This window comes from Wasmannia auropunctata, unplaced genomic scaffold, assembly GCF_000956235.1.
Source record: "Wasmannia auropunctata unplaced genomic scaffold, wasmannia.A_1.0 LD336046.1, whole genome shotgun sequence".
Lineage (NCBI taxonomy): Eukaryota > Metazoa > Arthropoda > Insecta > Hymenoptera > Formicidae > Wasmannia > Wasmannia auropunctata.
Window position 1 is genome coordinate 9,759 of NW_012026844.1, and position 19,528 is coordinate 29,286.

At 27.3% G+C, this 19,528-nt stretch overlaps 1 protein-coding gene across 1 annotated transcript; it reads right to left on the minus strand.

Moving 5' to 3' along the window:
• Nucleotides 1-68: 68 nt before the first annotated feature.
• On the minus strand, nucleotides 69-15,838 carry LOC105451753. Its single transcript, XM_011692409.1, has 17 exons — nucleotides 15,598-15,838; nucleotides 13,976-14,056; nucleotides 13,315-13,434; nucleotides 11,637-11,844; nucleotides 10,944-11,422; nucleotides 10,018-10,195; nucleotides 9,699-9,920; nucleotides 9,050-9,279; nucleotides 8,033-8,188; nucleotides 4,722-4,808; nucleotides 4,438-4,557; nucleotides 3,791-3,998; nucleotides 2,224-2,699; nucleotides 1,513-1,690; nucleotides 1,185-1,409; nucleotides 754-983; nucleotides 69-345 (listed from the first exon to the last, which is right to left on the minus strand). The coding sequence occupies exons 2-17, from the start codon at nucleotides 14,021-14,023 to the stop codon at nucleotides 175-177; spliced, it is 3,336 nt and encodes a 1,111-aa protein (XP_011690711.1). The 5' UTR covers nucleotides 14,024-14,056; nucleotides 15,598-15,838; the 3' UTR covers nucleotides 69-174.
• Nucleotides 15,839-19,528: the final 3,690 nt, after the last annotated feature.

Sequence of the window (19,528 nt, forward strand, 5' to 3'; positions counted from 1 at the left end):
TTATGTAACTTTGTTAATTAAAATAAAACTATTTTTTTGTAAATGGACAAAAAAGATATTTTAATAACTAATAATACCTTATATTTATAATATCTATTAATTCTGATATAATGCACATTTCGTACATATAACGCAAGTTATAAATTTTACATTATTGTGGAAAAATTTAATCAATTAATCATTGTGTTTTATTATAAGATCCTTTGTCATTTCTTTCAAATTTTTTTTAGAAATTTTTCCTGTAGCCGTATATGGAAAACTGTCTAAAAATATTACTCCTGCACGTAGTTTAAAATGATCCATCATGTTCTTCGCCACAAGATCTATTAATTCCTGTTCCGTCACCTGTACAAAAAAAATTAACTATTGCAGAAAGTTGCTATCTTACTACATAACAAATATTTCTCTATTCTATGCTAAAAAGTATTGTATATCCATAATGAGATTCTCTCAACGCAATAATTTAATTTATTGTGAAATAAATCAATAGAAATTTATATGTTGATTCTATATTGGAAATATTAAAACATCTTGACCATATTAATGTGCAGATTTTTTCACGTCTTGTTAATTGTTTTATCGTGCCTCTAAAACAATGTCCCTATGAAAACAATATCCTATTTATAAAATTGTTAAAAAGATATCTCGTAGTATGCAAAATCAATTTACAATATCCTGTTGGTATAGAACAGATTTCATTGTATTAACTTTTGTTCTACGATTTCGATATATTTTTAACACAAATAATTAAACCTTTGCGCCAGGCCGCTTGGTAATGAAAGCAAGAGGATGTTCATCATCTATTGCATGAGGTACTCCTATTACTGCAGTTTCTAGTACTGCTGGATGTGACAACAAGACATTCTCGATCTCTCCGGGAAAGATTTGATATCCTCTGTACTTTATAAGATCCTTTAGTCTGTCTATAATAAATAATTCTCCGTCTTCATCTATATAACCAATATCACCTGAATGCAGCCATCCTATAAATGTTCAAAAAATTAATTCTTATGCTTTTATACTATTAGATTTTTGTGATATTATCTAATAATATCTAATATGTTCTTTGTGAAGTTAATAGAATACTATTTATAGGTATAGTTTGCACGCGTTAATTAATAATCCTGATTAGTCTTCTTTAATATAATTTTTTATTACTATTATGATAGAAGCAATTTCTCTACCTTCCTTATCAATCGTATTTTTTGTCGCCTCGGGATTTTTGTAATAACCATTCATTAAGCTTGGAATTTTCATACATATTTCTCCCGGCTGATTCGGATCAAGTATTTTTCCGCTTTCTGGATCCACAATTTTCATTTGTACATTCTGAGCTACTATTCCACAAGATCCATTCTTTTTGTGATTCGGTAGTTGCATGGCTCCGACGTTGCCAAGTTCTGTCATTCCTAAAAACACAAAGTATATAGACGAAATTTTACAATATATAAATTAACATACCTTATAAAATACTAATATTTTATCGCAATTATTTTTAATGATGATATTTACCGTAACATTGCAATATTTGGACATGTGGCAAAATACGTTTCATTTCTTCCTGCACGGTCGACATAATTGATGTACCACCGGCTAGTATGGTTTTCAAAGATGACAATGGATATTTTTGTACGCAACCCGATTTGAGTAATCGACTGATTATGCTCGTACTAAAGAAAGCAACTTGTATCTGAACAGTAAAATAATTTATATTTTTCTTTCATATTATGTTCAGATATAAAAATCTATACATCAAAGATAAAATATCAAATTAATTATGCAAAATTAATAAATGGATGCGTGATTGTGATACATTCTTTTTTACAATTTGCATTTATTTTGATTGCAAAATATTAACATACGTAATTTATTAAAATGCAATTTATTATCCTCAAATGTACAAGTATTGAAGAAAATTAATTGCATTGCTGTTATTATAACTATGATCATAATATATTTTATTGCAAGTTATCATTATCTTAAATTACAAACATTACAATGTGCTTGAAAGAAATTGATTCAACTTTATCATAGAATTCACAATAGAGTAAAAGCTAAATCATTACATACTTATATATGAGACTTATCTATAACGGAAAATTGATATCGACATGATAATGTTTTTTAGTTATTTAGCTTTTTAAAATAAGAAATTAAAAAATTAAAATTCTTTTACTTCAATTATTCGATAAAAAGACATTTCTATAAATAAAATAATATTACTTTATATTTCTCAATTAATCGGCAAGTCATCTCCTCTTCAAATTCCGGATAGATGATTGCTTTGGTGCCTTGCACAATCCCACTAAAGTTCATGAATAGTCCAGTTATCCAAAAAAGAGTAGAGAACCAAATTGATGGTACGTTGGCCGTGTTCGTGGTGATTTGTTGGCTGACAATTAATACAGCGCAGTTGGACAGTTCGACGCCCTTCGGCATCCCCGTAGTACCCGACGAGTGCAAGATGCACGCCGTCTTTTTGATGTCGTCAAGCTCGATGTAACGGAAATTTGTCACTTCTGTATCATTGCAATTTCTCAAAATATCAGAGAACGAAATCGCGCCGGTATGCTTGCCGAAAACTACCACCGTCGCATTATAATTCTTCTCTTTTATTGCGCTCAAGACAACATCCACGGATTTTTCGCTACAGAAGATTATCTTTGGCGTCATCATTTGCAAAAAGTAGAGAGTAGTTTCTAATAACAAATAGCTTATAAATAATAAAAAGATAAACAATATGCTAAATAATGTAGTACAATCAAACTATCTAATTAATTATACTAAATAGATCAAATTAAATTATTGTTATTGATAATGCATTATTTTTAATTGCATTAATCTAATTAAAGTCTATTAATATAATAATATTATTTCTAATTTAATTGAATAGAGGGAGTTTTCCTACGGACGGCACCTAATACCGGATATTAGCATATATCTGTCATAGTTGAATCGCTACTGAGCCTGAGGGGAATTCCATTTACGATTTACGCGGAAAAACAGCTCAGTAGCGATTCAACTATTACAGATATAGCTAATGTCCGATAATAGGTGCCGTCTGTCGTTAGGGGAACTCCCTCTATATTAATATAACGTACAGGGTGTCCCAAAACTCTTAATTAATATTTGAAGGCGTAAAAAAAAATGAAATTTTGAACTAAAAGTTCCTGTATCAATTTTGGCTCAAACCATTATTTACAGAGTTATTAACAAATTAAGTTAATCAATTAGATTGCGCTTAGACGAAGCACGAAGGAGCGAAGCATGCTGCTCTTCGCGCTTACTTCTCTTGATTAAAATTTCATTCTAATTTTTAATATTAATAAATAAGCAAATAAATAAATCAATAAATAAGATAGGTAAATAAATAAATAAATTAACACACAAATAAATAAATAAGAATAAATTACAGTTAGAAATTTATCTAATTTCTAATTGTTTTTACTGTTATTTATTATTTATTTATTTCAATGAGGAAAAGTTTTAAGGTCAGGAACTTATTAGAACTTTTACTTATTTATTAATAAATTTAGAATAAAATCTTAATCGAGAGAAGTAAGCGCGAAAAACCGCACGGCATGATACGCTCCTTCGTATTGCGGCTAAACGCCATCTGATTGATTAACTTTATTCGTTAATAATTCTGTAAATAATGATCTAAGCCAAAATTGATACAAGGACTTTTAATTCAAAATTTCATGTCTCTTTCACTTAAAATATTAATTAAGAGTTTTGACACCCTGTATATCTGGAAACATTTGATAATGATTATCGTGGAAGAGCTTACGTAAGTCCATGTTCTCGTTCCATGTATTGAAGATCGCATTAATATAAGCTGTCGAAAGGCAGGGTACGACAGAGTTGAGATGATTACCCGTGCACATACTGATAATATCACCGGATTTGATTCCTTGTTTTTGCAGCCACAAGGCGCATCTCACAACTCTATCATGCAGCTCCGCGTAAGTGATCGTTTCATCAGTGCGTGCATCTAACTACACAGTTATTATTATAAAAAATATTTGAAGGCCACAAAAAGTTAGTTATATTTGCAATTCTAAAACATTTATTTTTTTACTAAAACTAAATAAAATTTAAGCATTGTGCAGCTGCAATTATTTATTATCAGTTTTTAAACAATTTTATCTAAATTTGTTTTTATGTCCTACAGTGCAGGTTTTTTTCTTTTAGAAACGTGTATTAAATCATGTCTCGGATGGTAATCTCAAAGTATTATTTATTGCATTCATCCATATTCATTACCTTCCGCGTGCGTTAAAATTTATTGCATTCATCTATTAATTATTTTTCGCAATAAGATTTAAAACAAGACAGTGTTATATAACAATATTCAAGATAATTAAGTAAAACAGATTATTGCTGGTGTTAGGATTGATCTTGCAATTATTCCAAATTGTTATTTCTTTTACTCACGTATGCGATTTTGTCTCCATGTCTTTTGAGGCTAACCCATATCAATTCTCCAAGACTTTTGTAATTATTCACATTATCCTTCACTTGCCCCTTGTAAATACCATTTTCCACGGTAAAATCCTACATATAACAAATGAGCATGACAATTTTAATTATTTATCGTAATGTCTTTGCGCTATGTATTTTTAATACGTCTCATATCAATAATACTTTTACGGTTTCTTTTAGATGTAACAGTGAAATGTCAAGCAAAGAGATCAGTATACGGTTGCTTTAGCACTTACCTTCAAATTGTTTTCAACCATTTTGGCAGAAATATTCAGGTCTAGATTGTAAATGTGGGATTCTGAATGCGATCCAACAGTGTCACTCTAGAATACTGCATTATACATAAAGCGTTTCATAATTATTCTAAGTATATACATTAAATTAACTGAAATTAACTATCAAGATGTGTGTTATATAAAAAGATAAATGATTTCTTCTTTTAAATTGTAATTAAAATGATTCCAATACAACGGTCAATGTCATTTATATTATTTATTAATATCTTCTAGCATGCAAAAAAGTGTTTATTATCATATAGTATAATTTATCAGTTATTAGATATTAAAGATACCAATTGTTTAAAAACATTAGTCTTATTTATCACCAATAGTTAAATCTACAAACTGTTTTACTAAAATTAAATATTATTGCGCTATCAAAGCGATAATGGTTTTACTATTACATAATCTTTTATTTTTATTTAGTTGTATAATTTTGTTATTTACATACAAAAAAAACATATATATAGATAGATATGTATATATAGATCATATACAAAGATAAGAGAATTGCATAACATTATTACTTAACGAGATGTCTGGGAGCATAAAGAATTAAATGTTTGAAAAACTGATCTTAGACTTACCAATAACAAAAAAGAGCACTTACGATAGACTCAACTGATCTTGAGACTGATTACAAGAGCAGGAACTCGTTTGGTTGTAATCTGATTCAGCAAATATACTTATGATGAAATAATACTTATGACAAGATTAAAAATTAAATATTAGAATTTTACATTTTAATATTTAAATTTTTTAAAAAAGATAACATTTTAATATTATTATTTATTTTATTTAATAATTTTATGTACAGAGTGTCCCGAAATTCGCGAATCAAAATATCATAGCAAGAAAGTCTTCAAAAAATTATGTTAAAAACTTATTTGTAAATTTTTATTTTAAGCAATAGTTTTTGAAATATTATAAGGTTTAAATTTAGCTAATTATATATACACATATATATATATATATATATATATAAGATTAAATTATTAAAATACTAAAAAAAATAAATAAAAATAGTTATTAAAAAAGTAACTGCTGAAAGTATTTATTACTAAACACGGCTGCCAATTTTAGTAAATTATTATAAACATAATAAATAAATAATATAGATAGAGACACGATAAATTATCATGTTTATATATAAGAGAAATTTAAACTTATAGAAAGAAAATGTCACAGTACCTTCGTCGGCTTCGTCAAATATTAAAGCATCCGTAGCAATATATAATAAAATAGAATGCTGAAATTTATGTAAAAATCGATTACAACAAAAGAAAAGATACAGTATCCAGTGAATAGAGGTTTTAGCACTACGCGAAACTCAGCCTCTCCGATGAGCGTTCAACAGACAAATGAATAATGATGCACTTATGATTCGTTGTTAAAAGTAGACTGCAAGCATTTATACTGACTCATCGTATATATAAGATATTTCTAGATATCTATGATATCCCTCTCTTTACCAAACGATGTAAAACTTGTGTTGCGTACATCATAAATGTGCTGTGTCAGTGTTTAAGAATCAATCATGGTATTCGTTATTTCACGACGTTATCTTAGAAAAACAGAAAATGTTTCTGGAGTTATTCAGAGTTGTGCTTTTAATGCTATATCATTTGATATATTTTCCACGTCAGAATTTAAAGAAAAACTTAATTTACCATCTTTCTGTAAGCTTCCGCAATATTTTATATATTTTCCTAATAAATATTTAAATTTTGTTAGTGTTCGTCAAAACTATAATATTTAATATTTAATATTTTTGTAATATTTAGTAAAAATATTTTTGTTTATACTTTTAAAGCTTGATTCTTTTTGACAGAGACTTTTAATTTTTATAATTTTATGAATTAAGAAATCAAGTTTTGAAATTAAAAATATATATACATACATATATATATATACAGATCATATATGAAGATAAGAAGATTGCATAATATTTAACGAGATATCTGGAAGCATGTAGGATTAAATGTGTGTAGAATTAAACTCATTTTGCGAATGAAATATATAGCAGGTATACTCCGTACATTTTGATAAATGATAAGAATAAAGTGGTACAAGTAAAATATTACATCAAATCTTCGTAATTATATATGATAGATATATGAAATACTAAAATGTGTACCTAAATTATGTAATATAATTATCAGTTTATTGATATCAATTTAAAAAAAAAATATTATTAAAAATACAAAAAAAAGTTTTAACAAATTTTAGTTTATTTTAAATAAATCGATTTTTATTTTAAATTAAACTTTTTAATAGAATTTAATAGTTTAGTTTAAAATAAACACACACTTCGATCAGTGAAACAGTATAAATTATAATTTAATAAATTATGATATTTATAGTGTAGGATTTTAGCATCTACGTCAATCAGTTGATGTAGGTTAGTCGTTTATGATATGCTTATCGTCTCAACTATGTTGCAATGAGAATAGCTGGCTTTTGGTTGCTTCTTAATATTACTGACAACAAAAAAGATTATGGATTTCTTTTTACAGAGACAAAAATATTCCAAAGAAAGTTTATGTCTAATATGTACTTATTTGATTTTGATAAGATTCAAAACTTTGTTCCGAAACTTTACATTTAACAATTCAGCTTTATGGTATATCCAGATAGTACGGACAGTTAAAAAAGAACTCAGTCATATGTCATTAATTCTGGGTTCATTTTCAGATGCAAAAATAATTCTTTTTCTAAAAGTTTTGAAAAAAGATTTTTTTGCATTTAAAAATGAACTTGGAATATAGATGATATACGATTAAATATACGAATGAATTTTTCTTGAACTCTGTGTGTTATCTGGATAGTAATTTTTATCAAAATAGTATTACCATCAAGATAAAATACATTTTTATTAAATATTTATTCTTTTAAATCTTACTAATATGTATTATAATAATACAGTATTTACGCTAATAAATTAATGTATTATAGTATTACGCTAATAAAGTCATGGAATCTTGTATTTATCAAATACATCAAATTTGTCGAATATTTTATTTACTCATTTCTTTTTTATATATTTTTAAATATTGAATAACACAGATATTTAAATAAATAATTTTGATTCTTAGAACACATTTTTCAATAAAGATTTATACCTAAAGATTGTGTATCTGTATTAATTAATATTTACAAGAATTTTTTATTTAAAGAACAATAAACATTTCTAATATCTAACATTTTGAAATAAAAATGTATAATTATAAATTTGTTAATAGATATGAAAGAATATAATTATATAATTATTTAATCAATTTTTTAGTCAATTCTCTTAAATCTTTTCTCGAAATTTTCCCTGAACCTGTATATGGAAAACTATCCAAAAATATAACTCCTGCACGTAGTTTGTAGTGATCTATCATGTTCTTCGCTACAAAGTCTATCAACTCTTTTTCCGTGACCTGTGAAAAGAAAATTAAAATATAGTGCAGAAACAATACATTCTAATACGCAAAAAATATTTTCTATTTCTGTTTTAAGAATTAACATTTTAATGTAACGAAAAATTTTACATTTCGATCCTACTTTTGAATCATTTTTAGTGTATAAAAATGCAGTAATGATCAAAAGATTGGTTTTGTGAATAATGACTATATATTCTTTCATTTTTTCAATCGTTCATGCATGTACATAAGTTCTTGTCAGAAGAAATATGTCAAGCCGAGCGGTAAAAAAAAAACATGAAATAAAACATTATGACTACTGTCGATGCATAGTGTCAATATAATTAAGTATCTTTTTATTTTTTCAATAATCCATGCATATACATAAGTTTTCGTAAGAAGAGGTATATCAATATTAAGTGTCAGTATAATTATATGTCACTGTTTTATCACCAATCTATAACCAATCTTTTTATCGTTATTGCGTTTCTATACGCTGAAGAAAATCCACAAAAGTAGGATTGAAACATCTATAAAATTTCTCGCTATTAAGTATAAATGTATTGTTCATATGTGTTTAATTTTATACATCGGACTTACTAACGCGACGGCTCGTATTGGCAATTTTAAGTTGGATTTGATTTTATCTCGGAGCCATTTAATTTATTTTATTTATATTTAAAATTTTTCCATTTGCTTTTTTAATTGTTTTAATCGCATCACGTCTATTTTTGTAAGTGTAAATTTCAATCTATGCTAAATATTTGGATATTTTACAAAATATTCAAAATTGGTTCGCTATTCTGTTAATAATATTCTAATTTAATTTTGTAAATCTTTATTCTATGACTTTATCATATTTATGATAAAAGATTGTACCTCGTAGCCAGACTTCTTGGTGACGTAAGCAAGAGGGTGTTCATCATCTAATGGATGAGGTATCCTTACTACTGCAGCTTCTAGTACTGCTGGATGCGATATTAAAACATTCTCGATTTCTCCGGGAGAGATCTGAATTCCTCTGTATTTTATAAGTTCCTTTATTCTGTCGATAATGAACAATTCCCCGTCCTCATCTATATAACCAATATCACCCGAGTGAAACCATCCTATAAGTATTTAAAAAATTTATTTTTATGATATTCGATTTTCAAAGATTAAATATGTTTTTAAAAATTATTAAATTGCTTTTCAATTTAATAATTTGTGATATTACGTAGTCCTGATTCAGTTTGGACCTGTGTTTCAAGACCGACAAAATATTCAGCGTGCGGTTTACTTGAACTGGAAATTGTAAGAGTTACAAAAAAATATTATTATAAGCACCAAGATCCGCTTTCGATTGCATTTGACGTTTCATCTTTGAACTTTCGTGGTCCCAATTAGATTTCATATTAAAGTTAGATATGTTCTTCTCGACTTAACAGCATATAATTTATTCAGTTCGAATCGTTAAGTCGTAATTAATTTTTTTTAATCTAATATAATTATATTATTGTTATTATTATGACATATAAAATATCCTTACCTTCCTCATCAATCGTATTTTTTGTCGCCTCAGGATTTTTATAATAACCAGTCATTATGATTGCAGTTTTTATCCATATTTCTCCCGATTGATTCGGACCAAGTACTTTACCACTTTCAGGGTCTACAATCTTTATTTGCACGTTCTTTACTACTGTCCCGCAAGATCCACTTTTGTGGTACGGTAGTTGTACCGTTACGATACCACATGCTTCCGTCAGTCCTAAAGACACAAGAAATATAATCGAAATTTTATATACTACATATGTACATGTACATTTATATATGCTCATATTTTATCGCATTATAACAATATTTACCATAACCATGCAATATATGAACATGTGGTAAAATATTTCTCAGTTCTTCATGCACTTCTGATTTAATAATTGCACCACCGCACATTATAAGCTTCAAAGATGATAAAGAATATTTCTTTACATAACCTGCTTTGACAAGCCGATTTACCATGCTCACACTAAGGAAAACAATTGCTACCTGAGTAGAAAACAAATTATTTACACTTTTAGATTTTAAAAATATAATTTAAATATAATTTAAATGCAATTTAAAATAACAAATCGATACTGAGATTACGACTATAATATATTTTTTAGAAACGATTATTTTTGTGCTAAGAAAAATGGTTTGTACCTAGATAATAAAATATATATTTGATACGTTTGGCTTCTATTATGAATTATTTACAAATAATCAATAACTTGCTTTAATTAAAACTAAAACTTAATTATACAATTTATATAAATAAATAGATATCATTATGAAACGCGATTATAATATATTCTTTCTTATCTATAATTTGCTCTTATCTTGGCTGCGAGTTATCATATTCAATTTAATATTAATTCATCAAAATTTATTTCCTTACAAATGCACGCCGTTAAATAAAAAATTTTGATTTGACAAAAATTAATAGCATTATTGTTTTTAGTAAATTATTACATCAATTATTGGCTTAATTTAAAAACATATAGTATATATGCGCTTCAAGAAAATCAATTTACATTAACTTTATCAGAGAATTTGCGAGAGAATAAGAGCTCTATAAGTCAATGTGATAATTAATTTATAGCGGGAAAAGCTTTTTTTTTACTTATTTATATCAGCGAGAATCGTTTAGTTATTTTTAAAATATAAAATTTTTTATAAATTAAAATATTTCCGCTTTAATTATTCAACAAAAGAAAGAAAGATAAAAACTTTCTATGTGTATATAATATATTACTTTATATTTCTCTATCAGTCGACAGGTCATCTCCTCGTTAAATTCTGGATAGAGAATCACTTTGCTGCCTCGCAAGATCGTACTAAAATTCATCATTATTCCAGTCAGCCAGAAAAGAGTAGAAAACCAAAGTGATGGCACGTCAGTCATGTTTAATTTTTCTTCCTGGCTGAGGCTCAGTATGGCATAGTGGGACAGTTCGACGCCCTTTGGCATCCCCGTAGTACCCGACGAGTGCAAGATGCACGCCGTCTTTTTGATGTCGTCAAGCTCGACGTAACGAAAATTTGCTACTTCCATATTGTTGAAATCTTTTAGAATATCCGAGAATGAAATCGCACCGACATGCTTACCGAAAACCACGACAGTAGTTGAACTATAATTCGCCTCTTTTATTGCACTTAAGATCACACTCACGGATTTCTCGTTGCAGAAGATCACCTTCGGCGTTATTAGTTGCAAAAAGTACAGTGCAGTTGCTGATGACAAATATCTCATAATTAGTACTATTACATAATTAATACTATTTTAAATATCATTTTACAATCAAATATAATAAACAAATTATGTTCAATTATCGCAAGGTAAATAAAATTGTATTCTCATGCACTGCTATTGAATTTGCATTATTTCTAATCTACTAATTTAACTAAATACAACATAGATTATTTGATAATTGCACAGACAACTTACACAAACTCATGTTGTCGTTCCAGACATTGAAGATTGCGTTAATATAAGCTGTCGAAAGACACGGCACAATGGAGTTAAAATGATTATCCGTGCATATAGAGATAACATCGTCAGATGTGATTCCTTGTTTCTGCAGCCACAAAGCGCATCGCACAATCTTGTCTTGCAGCTCCGCGTATGTGACCGTTTCGTCAGTGCGTGCATCCAACTGCACATTATTAATATTAAAAAATATTTCAAATATTATGCACAAGAAATTAATTATACTGCAGAGTTATTAGGTCGCGATTAAAAGAATAATTCCACAACATTTTTTTTACTAATTGCAAAGCAAAATTAAATTTAACAAAAATTATGCATAATCGCGAAGATTTTTAAAATTCATTTAATTCAATTTTTAAAGAGTTTATGTAAATTTGTTTTTATTTCCTTTAAGTTAGTTCTATTTTTTAGAAACGTCTATTATGTAATTGTATTATAAAAAATTTTTCGAATTAATAGTTTCAAGATATTTATTGCTATAATAATACCGTCTGTAATTAAGTTTAAAACAAACGAATTTATTGTTGCTAATGTTATTGTTAGTGTTATGACTAATTTTAATTTTTTTCAATATTAAAATTAACATTTTCTTTTTACATGTCTGTATGTATTCATGTCTTTATGTTTTTATGTTTAATAAATTTTATGCTGTCTAATATCTGCTAACGCACGTATGTAATACATTGGCATAAGTATTACATAACATTATAAAAAATTGTTTTGATAGTAAATTTTTTAAAAAGCATTATAATATGTGTAATAAAAAACACGTACTATAAAGTACTCGTATAAAGCAAGTCAATATTAAATTTTAACGACTTTTTCAAAAATGTTTTCTACTGTTTTATTCTGTAACATTTAACTGCGTTTGCTTACAGCGTTTATAAGCATCATTTGTCCTTGTTTAACACTAATAAATACAAACAGCAAAAAAATGATGCTGTAAGCGCTGTAAACGCCAAAGCGAGCGCAGCCTTTGACGTCCGCTGTTATGTACAATGACTTCGCTAATTAAAGATTATTGATCGATTTTATTTGCGTAGTTTATGATATTCGCTTCTTCTAATTCACATATCAGTTGTTTTGTTTCTTGCTTACATTTGTCTTATAATTTTACAATTCTGGTATTTTTTAATCTTCCATGCTTCACTTTAGTCTTATAATTAGCATTTTACAATTGTTCTGGTATTATTTAATAATTATATATATCAAATAATTTTTATTATTATAAAATAACAAAATAAATAAAATAAGTAGTTTTAATTATTCCTTCAGTATATTTGTTTTTGTTACGCTATAAATGACTCTGCGTAAAAACGCCGGAAGTTGGTATAAGTACTTGTGTGAAACGTGCAGCCATCAAAGTATTAATATCTTTGCTTTTCTAGTATATACATGCAATAATCTTTTTTTATTGTAAGCATTGCTTGTTTATCTTAGATATTTGTACCTTGATAGATTTATCGTTAATATCAGTATTTTTAATTTAAGAATTTTTATATTTTTATTAAATTTTTTTTCTTAATTAGATAAACGTTATAAGTTTTAAAAGTTTACTTCTCTCTCTCTCTCTCTCTCTCTCTCTATTTTTCTAATAAATTCTATATATTAATGTTACATACAAACATTGACTCACATGTGCGATTTTCTCTCTATTATTTGTAATGCTGGTCCATAGCATTTCTCCGACACTCTTATATTTGCCCAAATTATGATTTATTGGTCCTTTGTAAACGCCATTTTCCATAGTGAAATTCTGTAAACATTTAAATTGTTTCAGATTATTTTAATTGCTTATCACAATGCCTTTACACTATGTGTTTTTAATATACTGTTGTATATTCTTGGTTCTGTTCTTCACGAACCCTCCCGGTATCTTTCGGTATAATATCGAAAAATACCGGGAGGGCTCGTGAAGAATGGAACCAAAAACATTCAACAATATATATGTTTCACATCATTATACATTTATGGTTTTTTTTTATGTAACATGAAATATTAGATAGCCACACGGAAAGAACAATTTTGTTGAAAAGTCTAAAATTTTGCTAAAAATAGATCTGAAAATAATTTTTCGTTGAATCAAAATAATTTGTTGGAACATTAAAACTGATAAGCATTATATAACGTTAATATATAACGATAAGCTATAAAACGTTTTAATATTCTAGCAATCACTTTAACTTTCACACAAAATTATTTTGACTATTAAACAAAAATTATTTTCAGATCTAGATTCAGCAAAATTGTTCTTTCCGTGCACTAATAGATTACTACATAGTTATTTTTGCACTTACCTTCATGTTGTGTTCAACCATTTTGCCAGAAATATCCGGGTCTCCCATCGAGATTCTGAATACGATTCAAACGTCACTCTACTGCTTCATAAATAGAGCGTGTTACAGTTATTCTAATAAATGAACGAAATGATACTAAATCAAATAGTGTGAAATGCGCGCGCGCCCGTGTGCATGTATGTGCGTATGTGTTAAAAAAATATATAGTGTATTAATTATAAATATATGCAGAATTTAAATAATATACAGAAATTAATAAAGAGAGAAATAGATTATTAAAATAAAATTAATTTACTTTCTTCTGAAATTAATTCTAAAAAGAAATTAATAATCGCTCAATGTCATTTTTACTATTTATTAATTAGTTATTATAGTGGATAGCAATAAAATTATTTAAAAATTAAAAAAATATGTAAGATAAAACGGCCAAGAACGAGCAAAGGAAAAAATGATGCGAAATCAACAACCACGAGTTAATAAAAAAGTAGTTTAATGTCGGGACGTTAAATTAAGATAAAATAAAATAAAATAAAATCAAGACGTTCGACTCACGGAGTCTTTCTCAGTTGAAGATATAAAAAACACATTAATCAAAGTTCAAGTGAAAAAATGTATATAGATGACATAAAACCGGATATAATATAATAAATTAACACTGAAAACATTGAGACTAACTATTAAAAAAAAAGAATATGTCAAAAATCTATAAAATAATGGATCCACAACATATGTGACAGTTTCGACTACCGCTGTAGTGAAGCGATCGATTAAACGCATACATAATAAAAGTGCACGCAATGGTAACCATTGGCCGTTTTATCTTACATTTTTATTATAGATACAAACTAGACATTTCAGATATTTAAAAAACTATATATGTATATTATTAGATTTTTAATAATATAACAGAGTTAATAACTTTACTCATTAAATTTTATTATATCGTTAAAGCAATGACGGTTTTATTGCATAATCTTTTAACTTCATTGAATCGTATAAGTGCTAAGCTCATTGTAAATAATTATTGTATGACATTTATTGTATAACATTTATAACAAAACACAGAACACATACATATAACAGAATACTTTTATTGTCCTAACAGTTGACCTCAAGAGCGATTGCAAGTAAGAACTGATTGTGATGAAATAAAATAACAACGATACAAAATTTCAAACTTCGATATTTTCTCTTTAAAAAAAAAAGTAATGTTTTAATATTGTCATTTATTTTGTGTGACAATTATGTAAGATGAAAGTAAGAACTGACTTATTGTGATGAAATAAAATACTATAACGATACAAAATTTCGAACTTTGATATTCTTTCTTTTTAAGCAACAATGAAAAAATAATATTTTAATGTTGTCATTTATTTTACCTGTCGATTATGAAAAATATATCTGTACGTACAAGAATAGAGATAAACTAAAATATTTAGAAAGTACTCGTAAACAAAAATAGGCAGTAAAAAGTAACTGCTAAAAAGCCTACATACACATGGCTGCCAAATTTAATGAATTATTATATAAACAATACATAAACAATCAGATAAATACATGACAGAATATCACGTTTACATATAAAAGAAGTTTGAAATTTATACAAAGTGCACAATACCTACCTTTGCTTGCAAATCAGAGTAAACAAGTGTCGAATGAGAAAAAATACTGAAATTTGATGAATTATCGATAACGTCAATTGCAACAAACAAAATTCTGTGTCTGGTGGACGAAAGAGTTTCTTCACTACGCGAAAATAATTCTTTCCTATGAATTCAACGGACAAATGACTAACAATGCACTTGTGACCATTGATGAAAGCTGACTGCAAGCATTTACTGACTATTTGTTGCGTATGTATCTCTAGATATCTATGATACCCCTACCTTACAAACCTGCATGAATTGCGCAAATCAACTTTGTTGCGTCATTTGTAGTAGGTCAGGTCATAAATCAATACTTATTATTTTTTAGTTTTTTTCTTATCTTAGAAAATGTTTAAAATAGATAACTGGATTTATTTTTTATGTTATCATTTGATACATTTCCTGTGTCATAATTTCATAACAAAGCTAATTACATAACATTCTTTATTTAATAAGTTCTTGTAATAAAATTTAATTTTTACGTTTTTCTATCAAGTACTAAAATTAAAATTTTGTTCGTATCTGTTAAAAATATGGATTAAGATTTTGCATTTCGGTTATTGTAATAGAAGATCATCGATAACGTCTTAACTTTGTTTTTAAATTATATTTCTTAAACAAAAGCTAAAACTAAAACTTTAAAAACATAAATACAAACCAAAAAGCATCTTCTATCAACAATGTTAATATAGCAAATTAATATAGCAATGTTTTATACTATTTGGAATTATGTAATATTTATAATATTTAACATTTTTGTAAGTAAAAATGAACGTGACAAAATGAACGAGCCAAAACTGTAAAAAATAAAAAAAAGTAAAAGAAAGAGAAAAATATAAATAAAACAGTTTTAGGAAATTATGTAACACAATCTAATATTAACAACAATATATCTAATATTGTTTAAACTACATAATTTGCAAAGGAAAATCATAAAAGTGTTATTTTCAAAATTTGTTTTCATTTCATTTTATGTAGGTACAAGTCACAAATATATATACGACTTTTTACCTCTTTATAATTATCTAAATCATGTTCTCATCATTATTAATAAAGTGCATAATAACGTTTAGTTTTTAACGAATAAGTGATTGTCTCTTTAGAAGGCTTTTATCAGTATTGACCTATGTCAAGATTGATGATTTTTCTCTATTTGTAAAGATAAGAAAATTATGTAACATTGAAACGCTTATAATGAAATAATTGTGCGATACAAAACTGAATTCATTTTGCAAATAAAAAATAATACGTATTTCAAAATATATATCTTACTAATAAGAATAAGTCATGTATGTTTGTAAAATAAATCTTCGTAATTATATATATCAGATATTCAAATATTATTTCTTATTCAAACACACCAGCATTACCCGAATTGATGCAGTTTTACATGCCAGCATTCATCCTTCGACTATATATCCGAGAGAATCGCACATTACTATGAATATGTATAACAATTGGCTGTTTTATACAACCACACGTAAAGCTTTAAGTACTCATTTTCTTCAATTTGCATATACAAGGGTCGTTCGACAAATAAGATAAATTTTCACGATATGACGCTACAATGAACTGTGTAGTATATAGCCAGGAAGTATCACTCTTCAAACTGCCTCATACCAAGTTTCAGTCAAAAGCAACGCTTATGTTAGTTTACGTGTGGTAGACGTTGAAAGTGAGCGTGGTAGCAATTGTCATAAAAATGGAAAAAAACGAATTTCGTGCAGTGATTTAACATTTTTATTTAAAGAAGTGGACATCTACGCAGATCAAAGCCGAGTTGGACGATTTGCGCAGCCGTCCACTTTTTTAAATAAAAATGTTTAATCACAAAATTCGTTTTTATCCATTTTTACGACATCTGCTGCCACGCTCACTTCCAATGTCTGCCTTACGTAAATTAAACGTCGCTTTTGGCTAAAACTTGGTATGAAGCAGTTATTGAAGAATGTTACTTCCTGGCCATATACTACACAGTTCATTGTTGCGCCATATCGCAAAAATTTATCTTATTTATCGAACGACTCTCGTAACACTCCAATTAATTGATGCGATTGATTACTGCCACTATATGTAATATTAATTATTTCTGTTTAATCGAAAGAATACAGTTGTTAATTAGTTGACTTTCACATTTTTATTGATAAATGTTTACTTGACAGCTTTCTGCGCGAAGTATTAATTATTAGTTTATGTATGACATATCCTGCAATACGGTTGTTTCTTAACAAAAAGTTTAAATCATAACGACCACGAATTGTTATTGCTATGGAAGCACAGCAATTACACTCACACAGGATTACACTCAGCCCATTCTTTTATGGATTTATGCTAAAAAGTACAAATGGGAACAATATCTGAGACCACTGAGAGAAAAAAAATAGTTTGTTTAAATTCGAGGTGCGGAAATGCTCCTTTCAACTCGAAGGAGCAGCGCATATAAGTGTCGGTTCACACTAAGGCTTTTAAGCCTTTCATCGTAAGATATTGACCAATTACAATTAATTATTTTCCTCATATTCGACTACGATTGATTTATTTCTTACTGCTTATGGCTTAAAATCCTTATTGTGGACCGACACTAACGCATGTAAACGATTAAAAATTGTTATTCGTCCTTTCTGCGTTTTGTGTCAAAAAGTACAAGTATGGAAATAATCTCTAACAATAAGATCTTTGACGGTAAAAAAAGTTTTACAGCGAATTTTTAATAATTATGTAAATAATTATTAATAATTTTTAATAATAATATTAATTTTTAACGATTTCGTTTATTGTCATTGCACAAACAAAAACATAGTTATTAAAATTGTTATTAAGGAGATATCATTAGCATAGTCACCTCTGTATCATTACGCTTACTTATATTTCAGTACTTAGTTTCAAACAACTGAGAGTGTCAGTTCATTTTTGTAGTGCCTCTTTGAAAATTACTATGTAAATGATGGTGTAAAATTATATTAAGAATAATTTTATTTCTTGTCTATAAATATCACTCGCGTATCTTCCAAAATCTTAAATTAATATGATAACGCTGTGAAAAATAAAATTATTCTTAATATAATTTTATTTCTTGTAGCGTTATCATATTAATTTAAAATTTCGGATGATATGCGAGCGATATTCATAGATCAGTCAACGGAATAGTTCTGTCAGAAAAAGGTATCGCATTAAGTACATCGAAATCGAGGTCAGGTAGACAATAGTACTGAAAACACTTAACATTGAACATATAACTAAGACTGATTGTATTGTAAGAAATATGAAAGATAATTAGAAATTTTAATTATATTATATAAATTCTTAAATTGTATCTATTTTAATTTATTGAAATTTATATGTCTGAGATTTATCAAAATTTTATTTGTATGATTAAGATTCGAGAATGTTTGTTACGTTATTGTATGATATCACAACTAAAACAGACTAAATGAGAGGTCGAAACATGTATCGTTAGTATTGTTTATACAGAATTAAACAAATTTATCAATTATTAAGAATCAATATTTTGCTCGTCTTTGGTATGTCTATGCTTTATTTTAATTTAAATCAACGAGCGGTGGTCAGAATTTTTATTTGTCAAAATATTGTAAATATTATAAATATTTTATTCACAATTATCTGCTATAATATTTGGGAACTTATCTTGGTTTTGTAAATTTTAACTTATATTTAATTAGCTATTATTAGCTATTATTTCAATATTAAAATACAATAGATGCAACGTGCAATAATAAACTTTGTGATCACCATACGTGCTCTAAATTCAGTGGAATCATAAGTGTTTTCATGCATAATACATATGATATATTATTTTAGCCTTGTAATTCACTGAATATTAAACAAGGATAAATGATACATCATGCGCATTATGCATGAAACGGAATAAAATGCATGAAAGTGTATC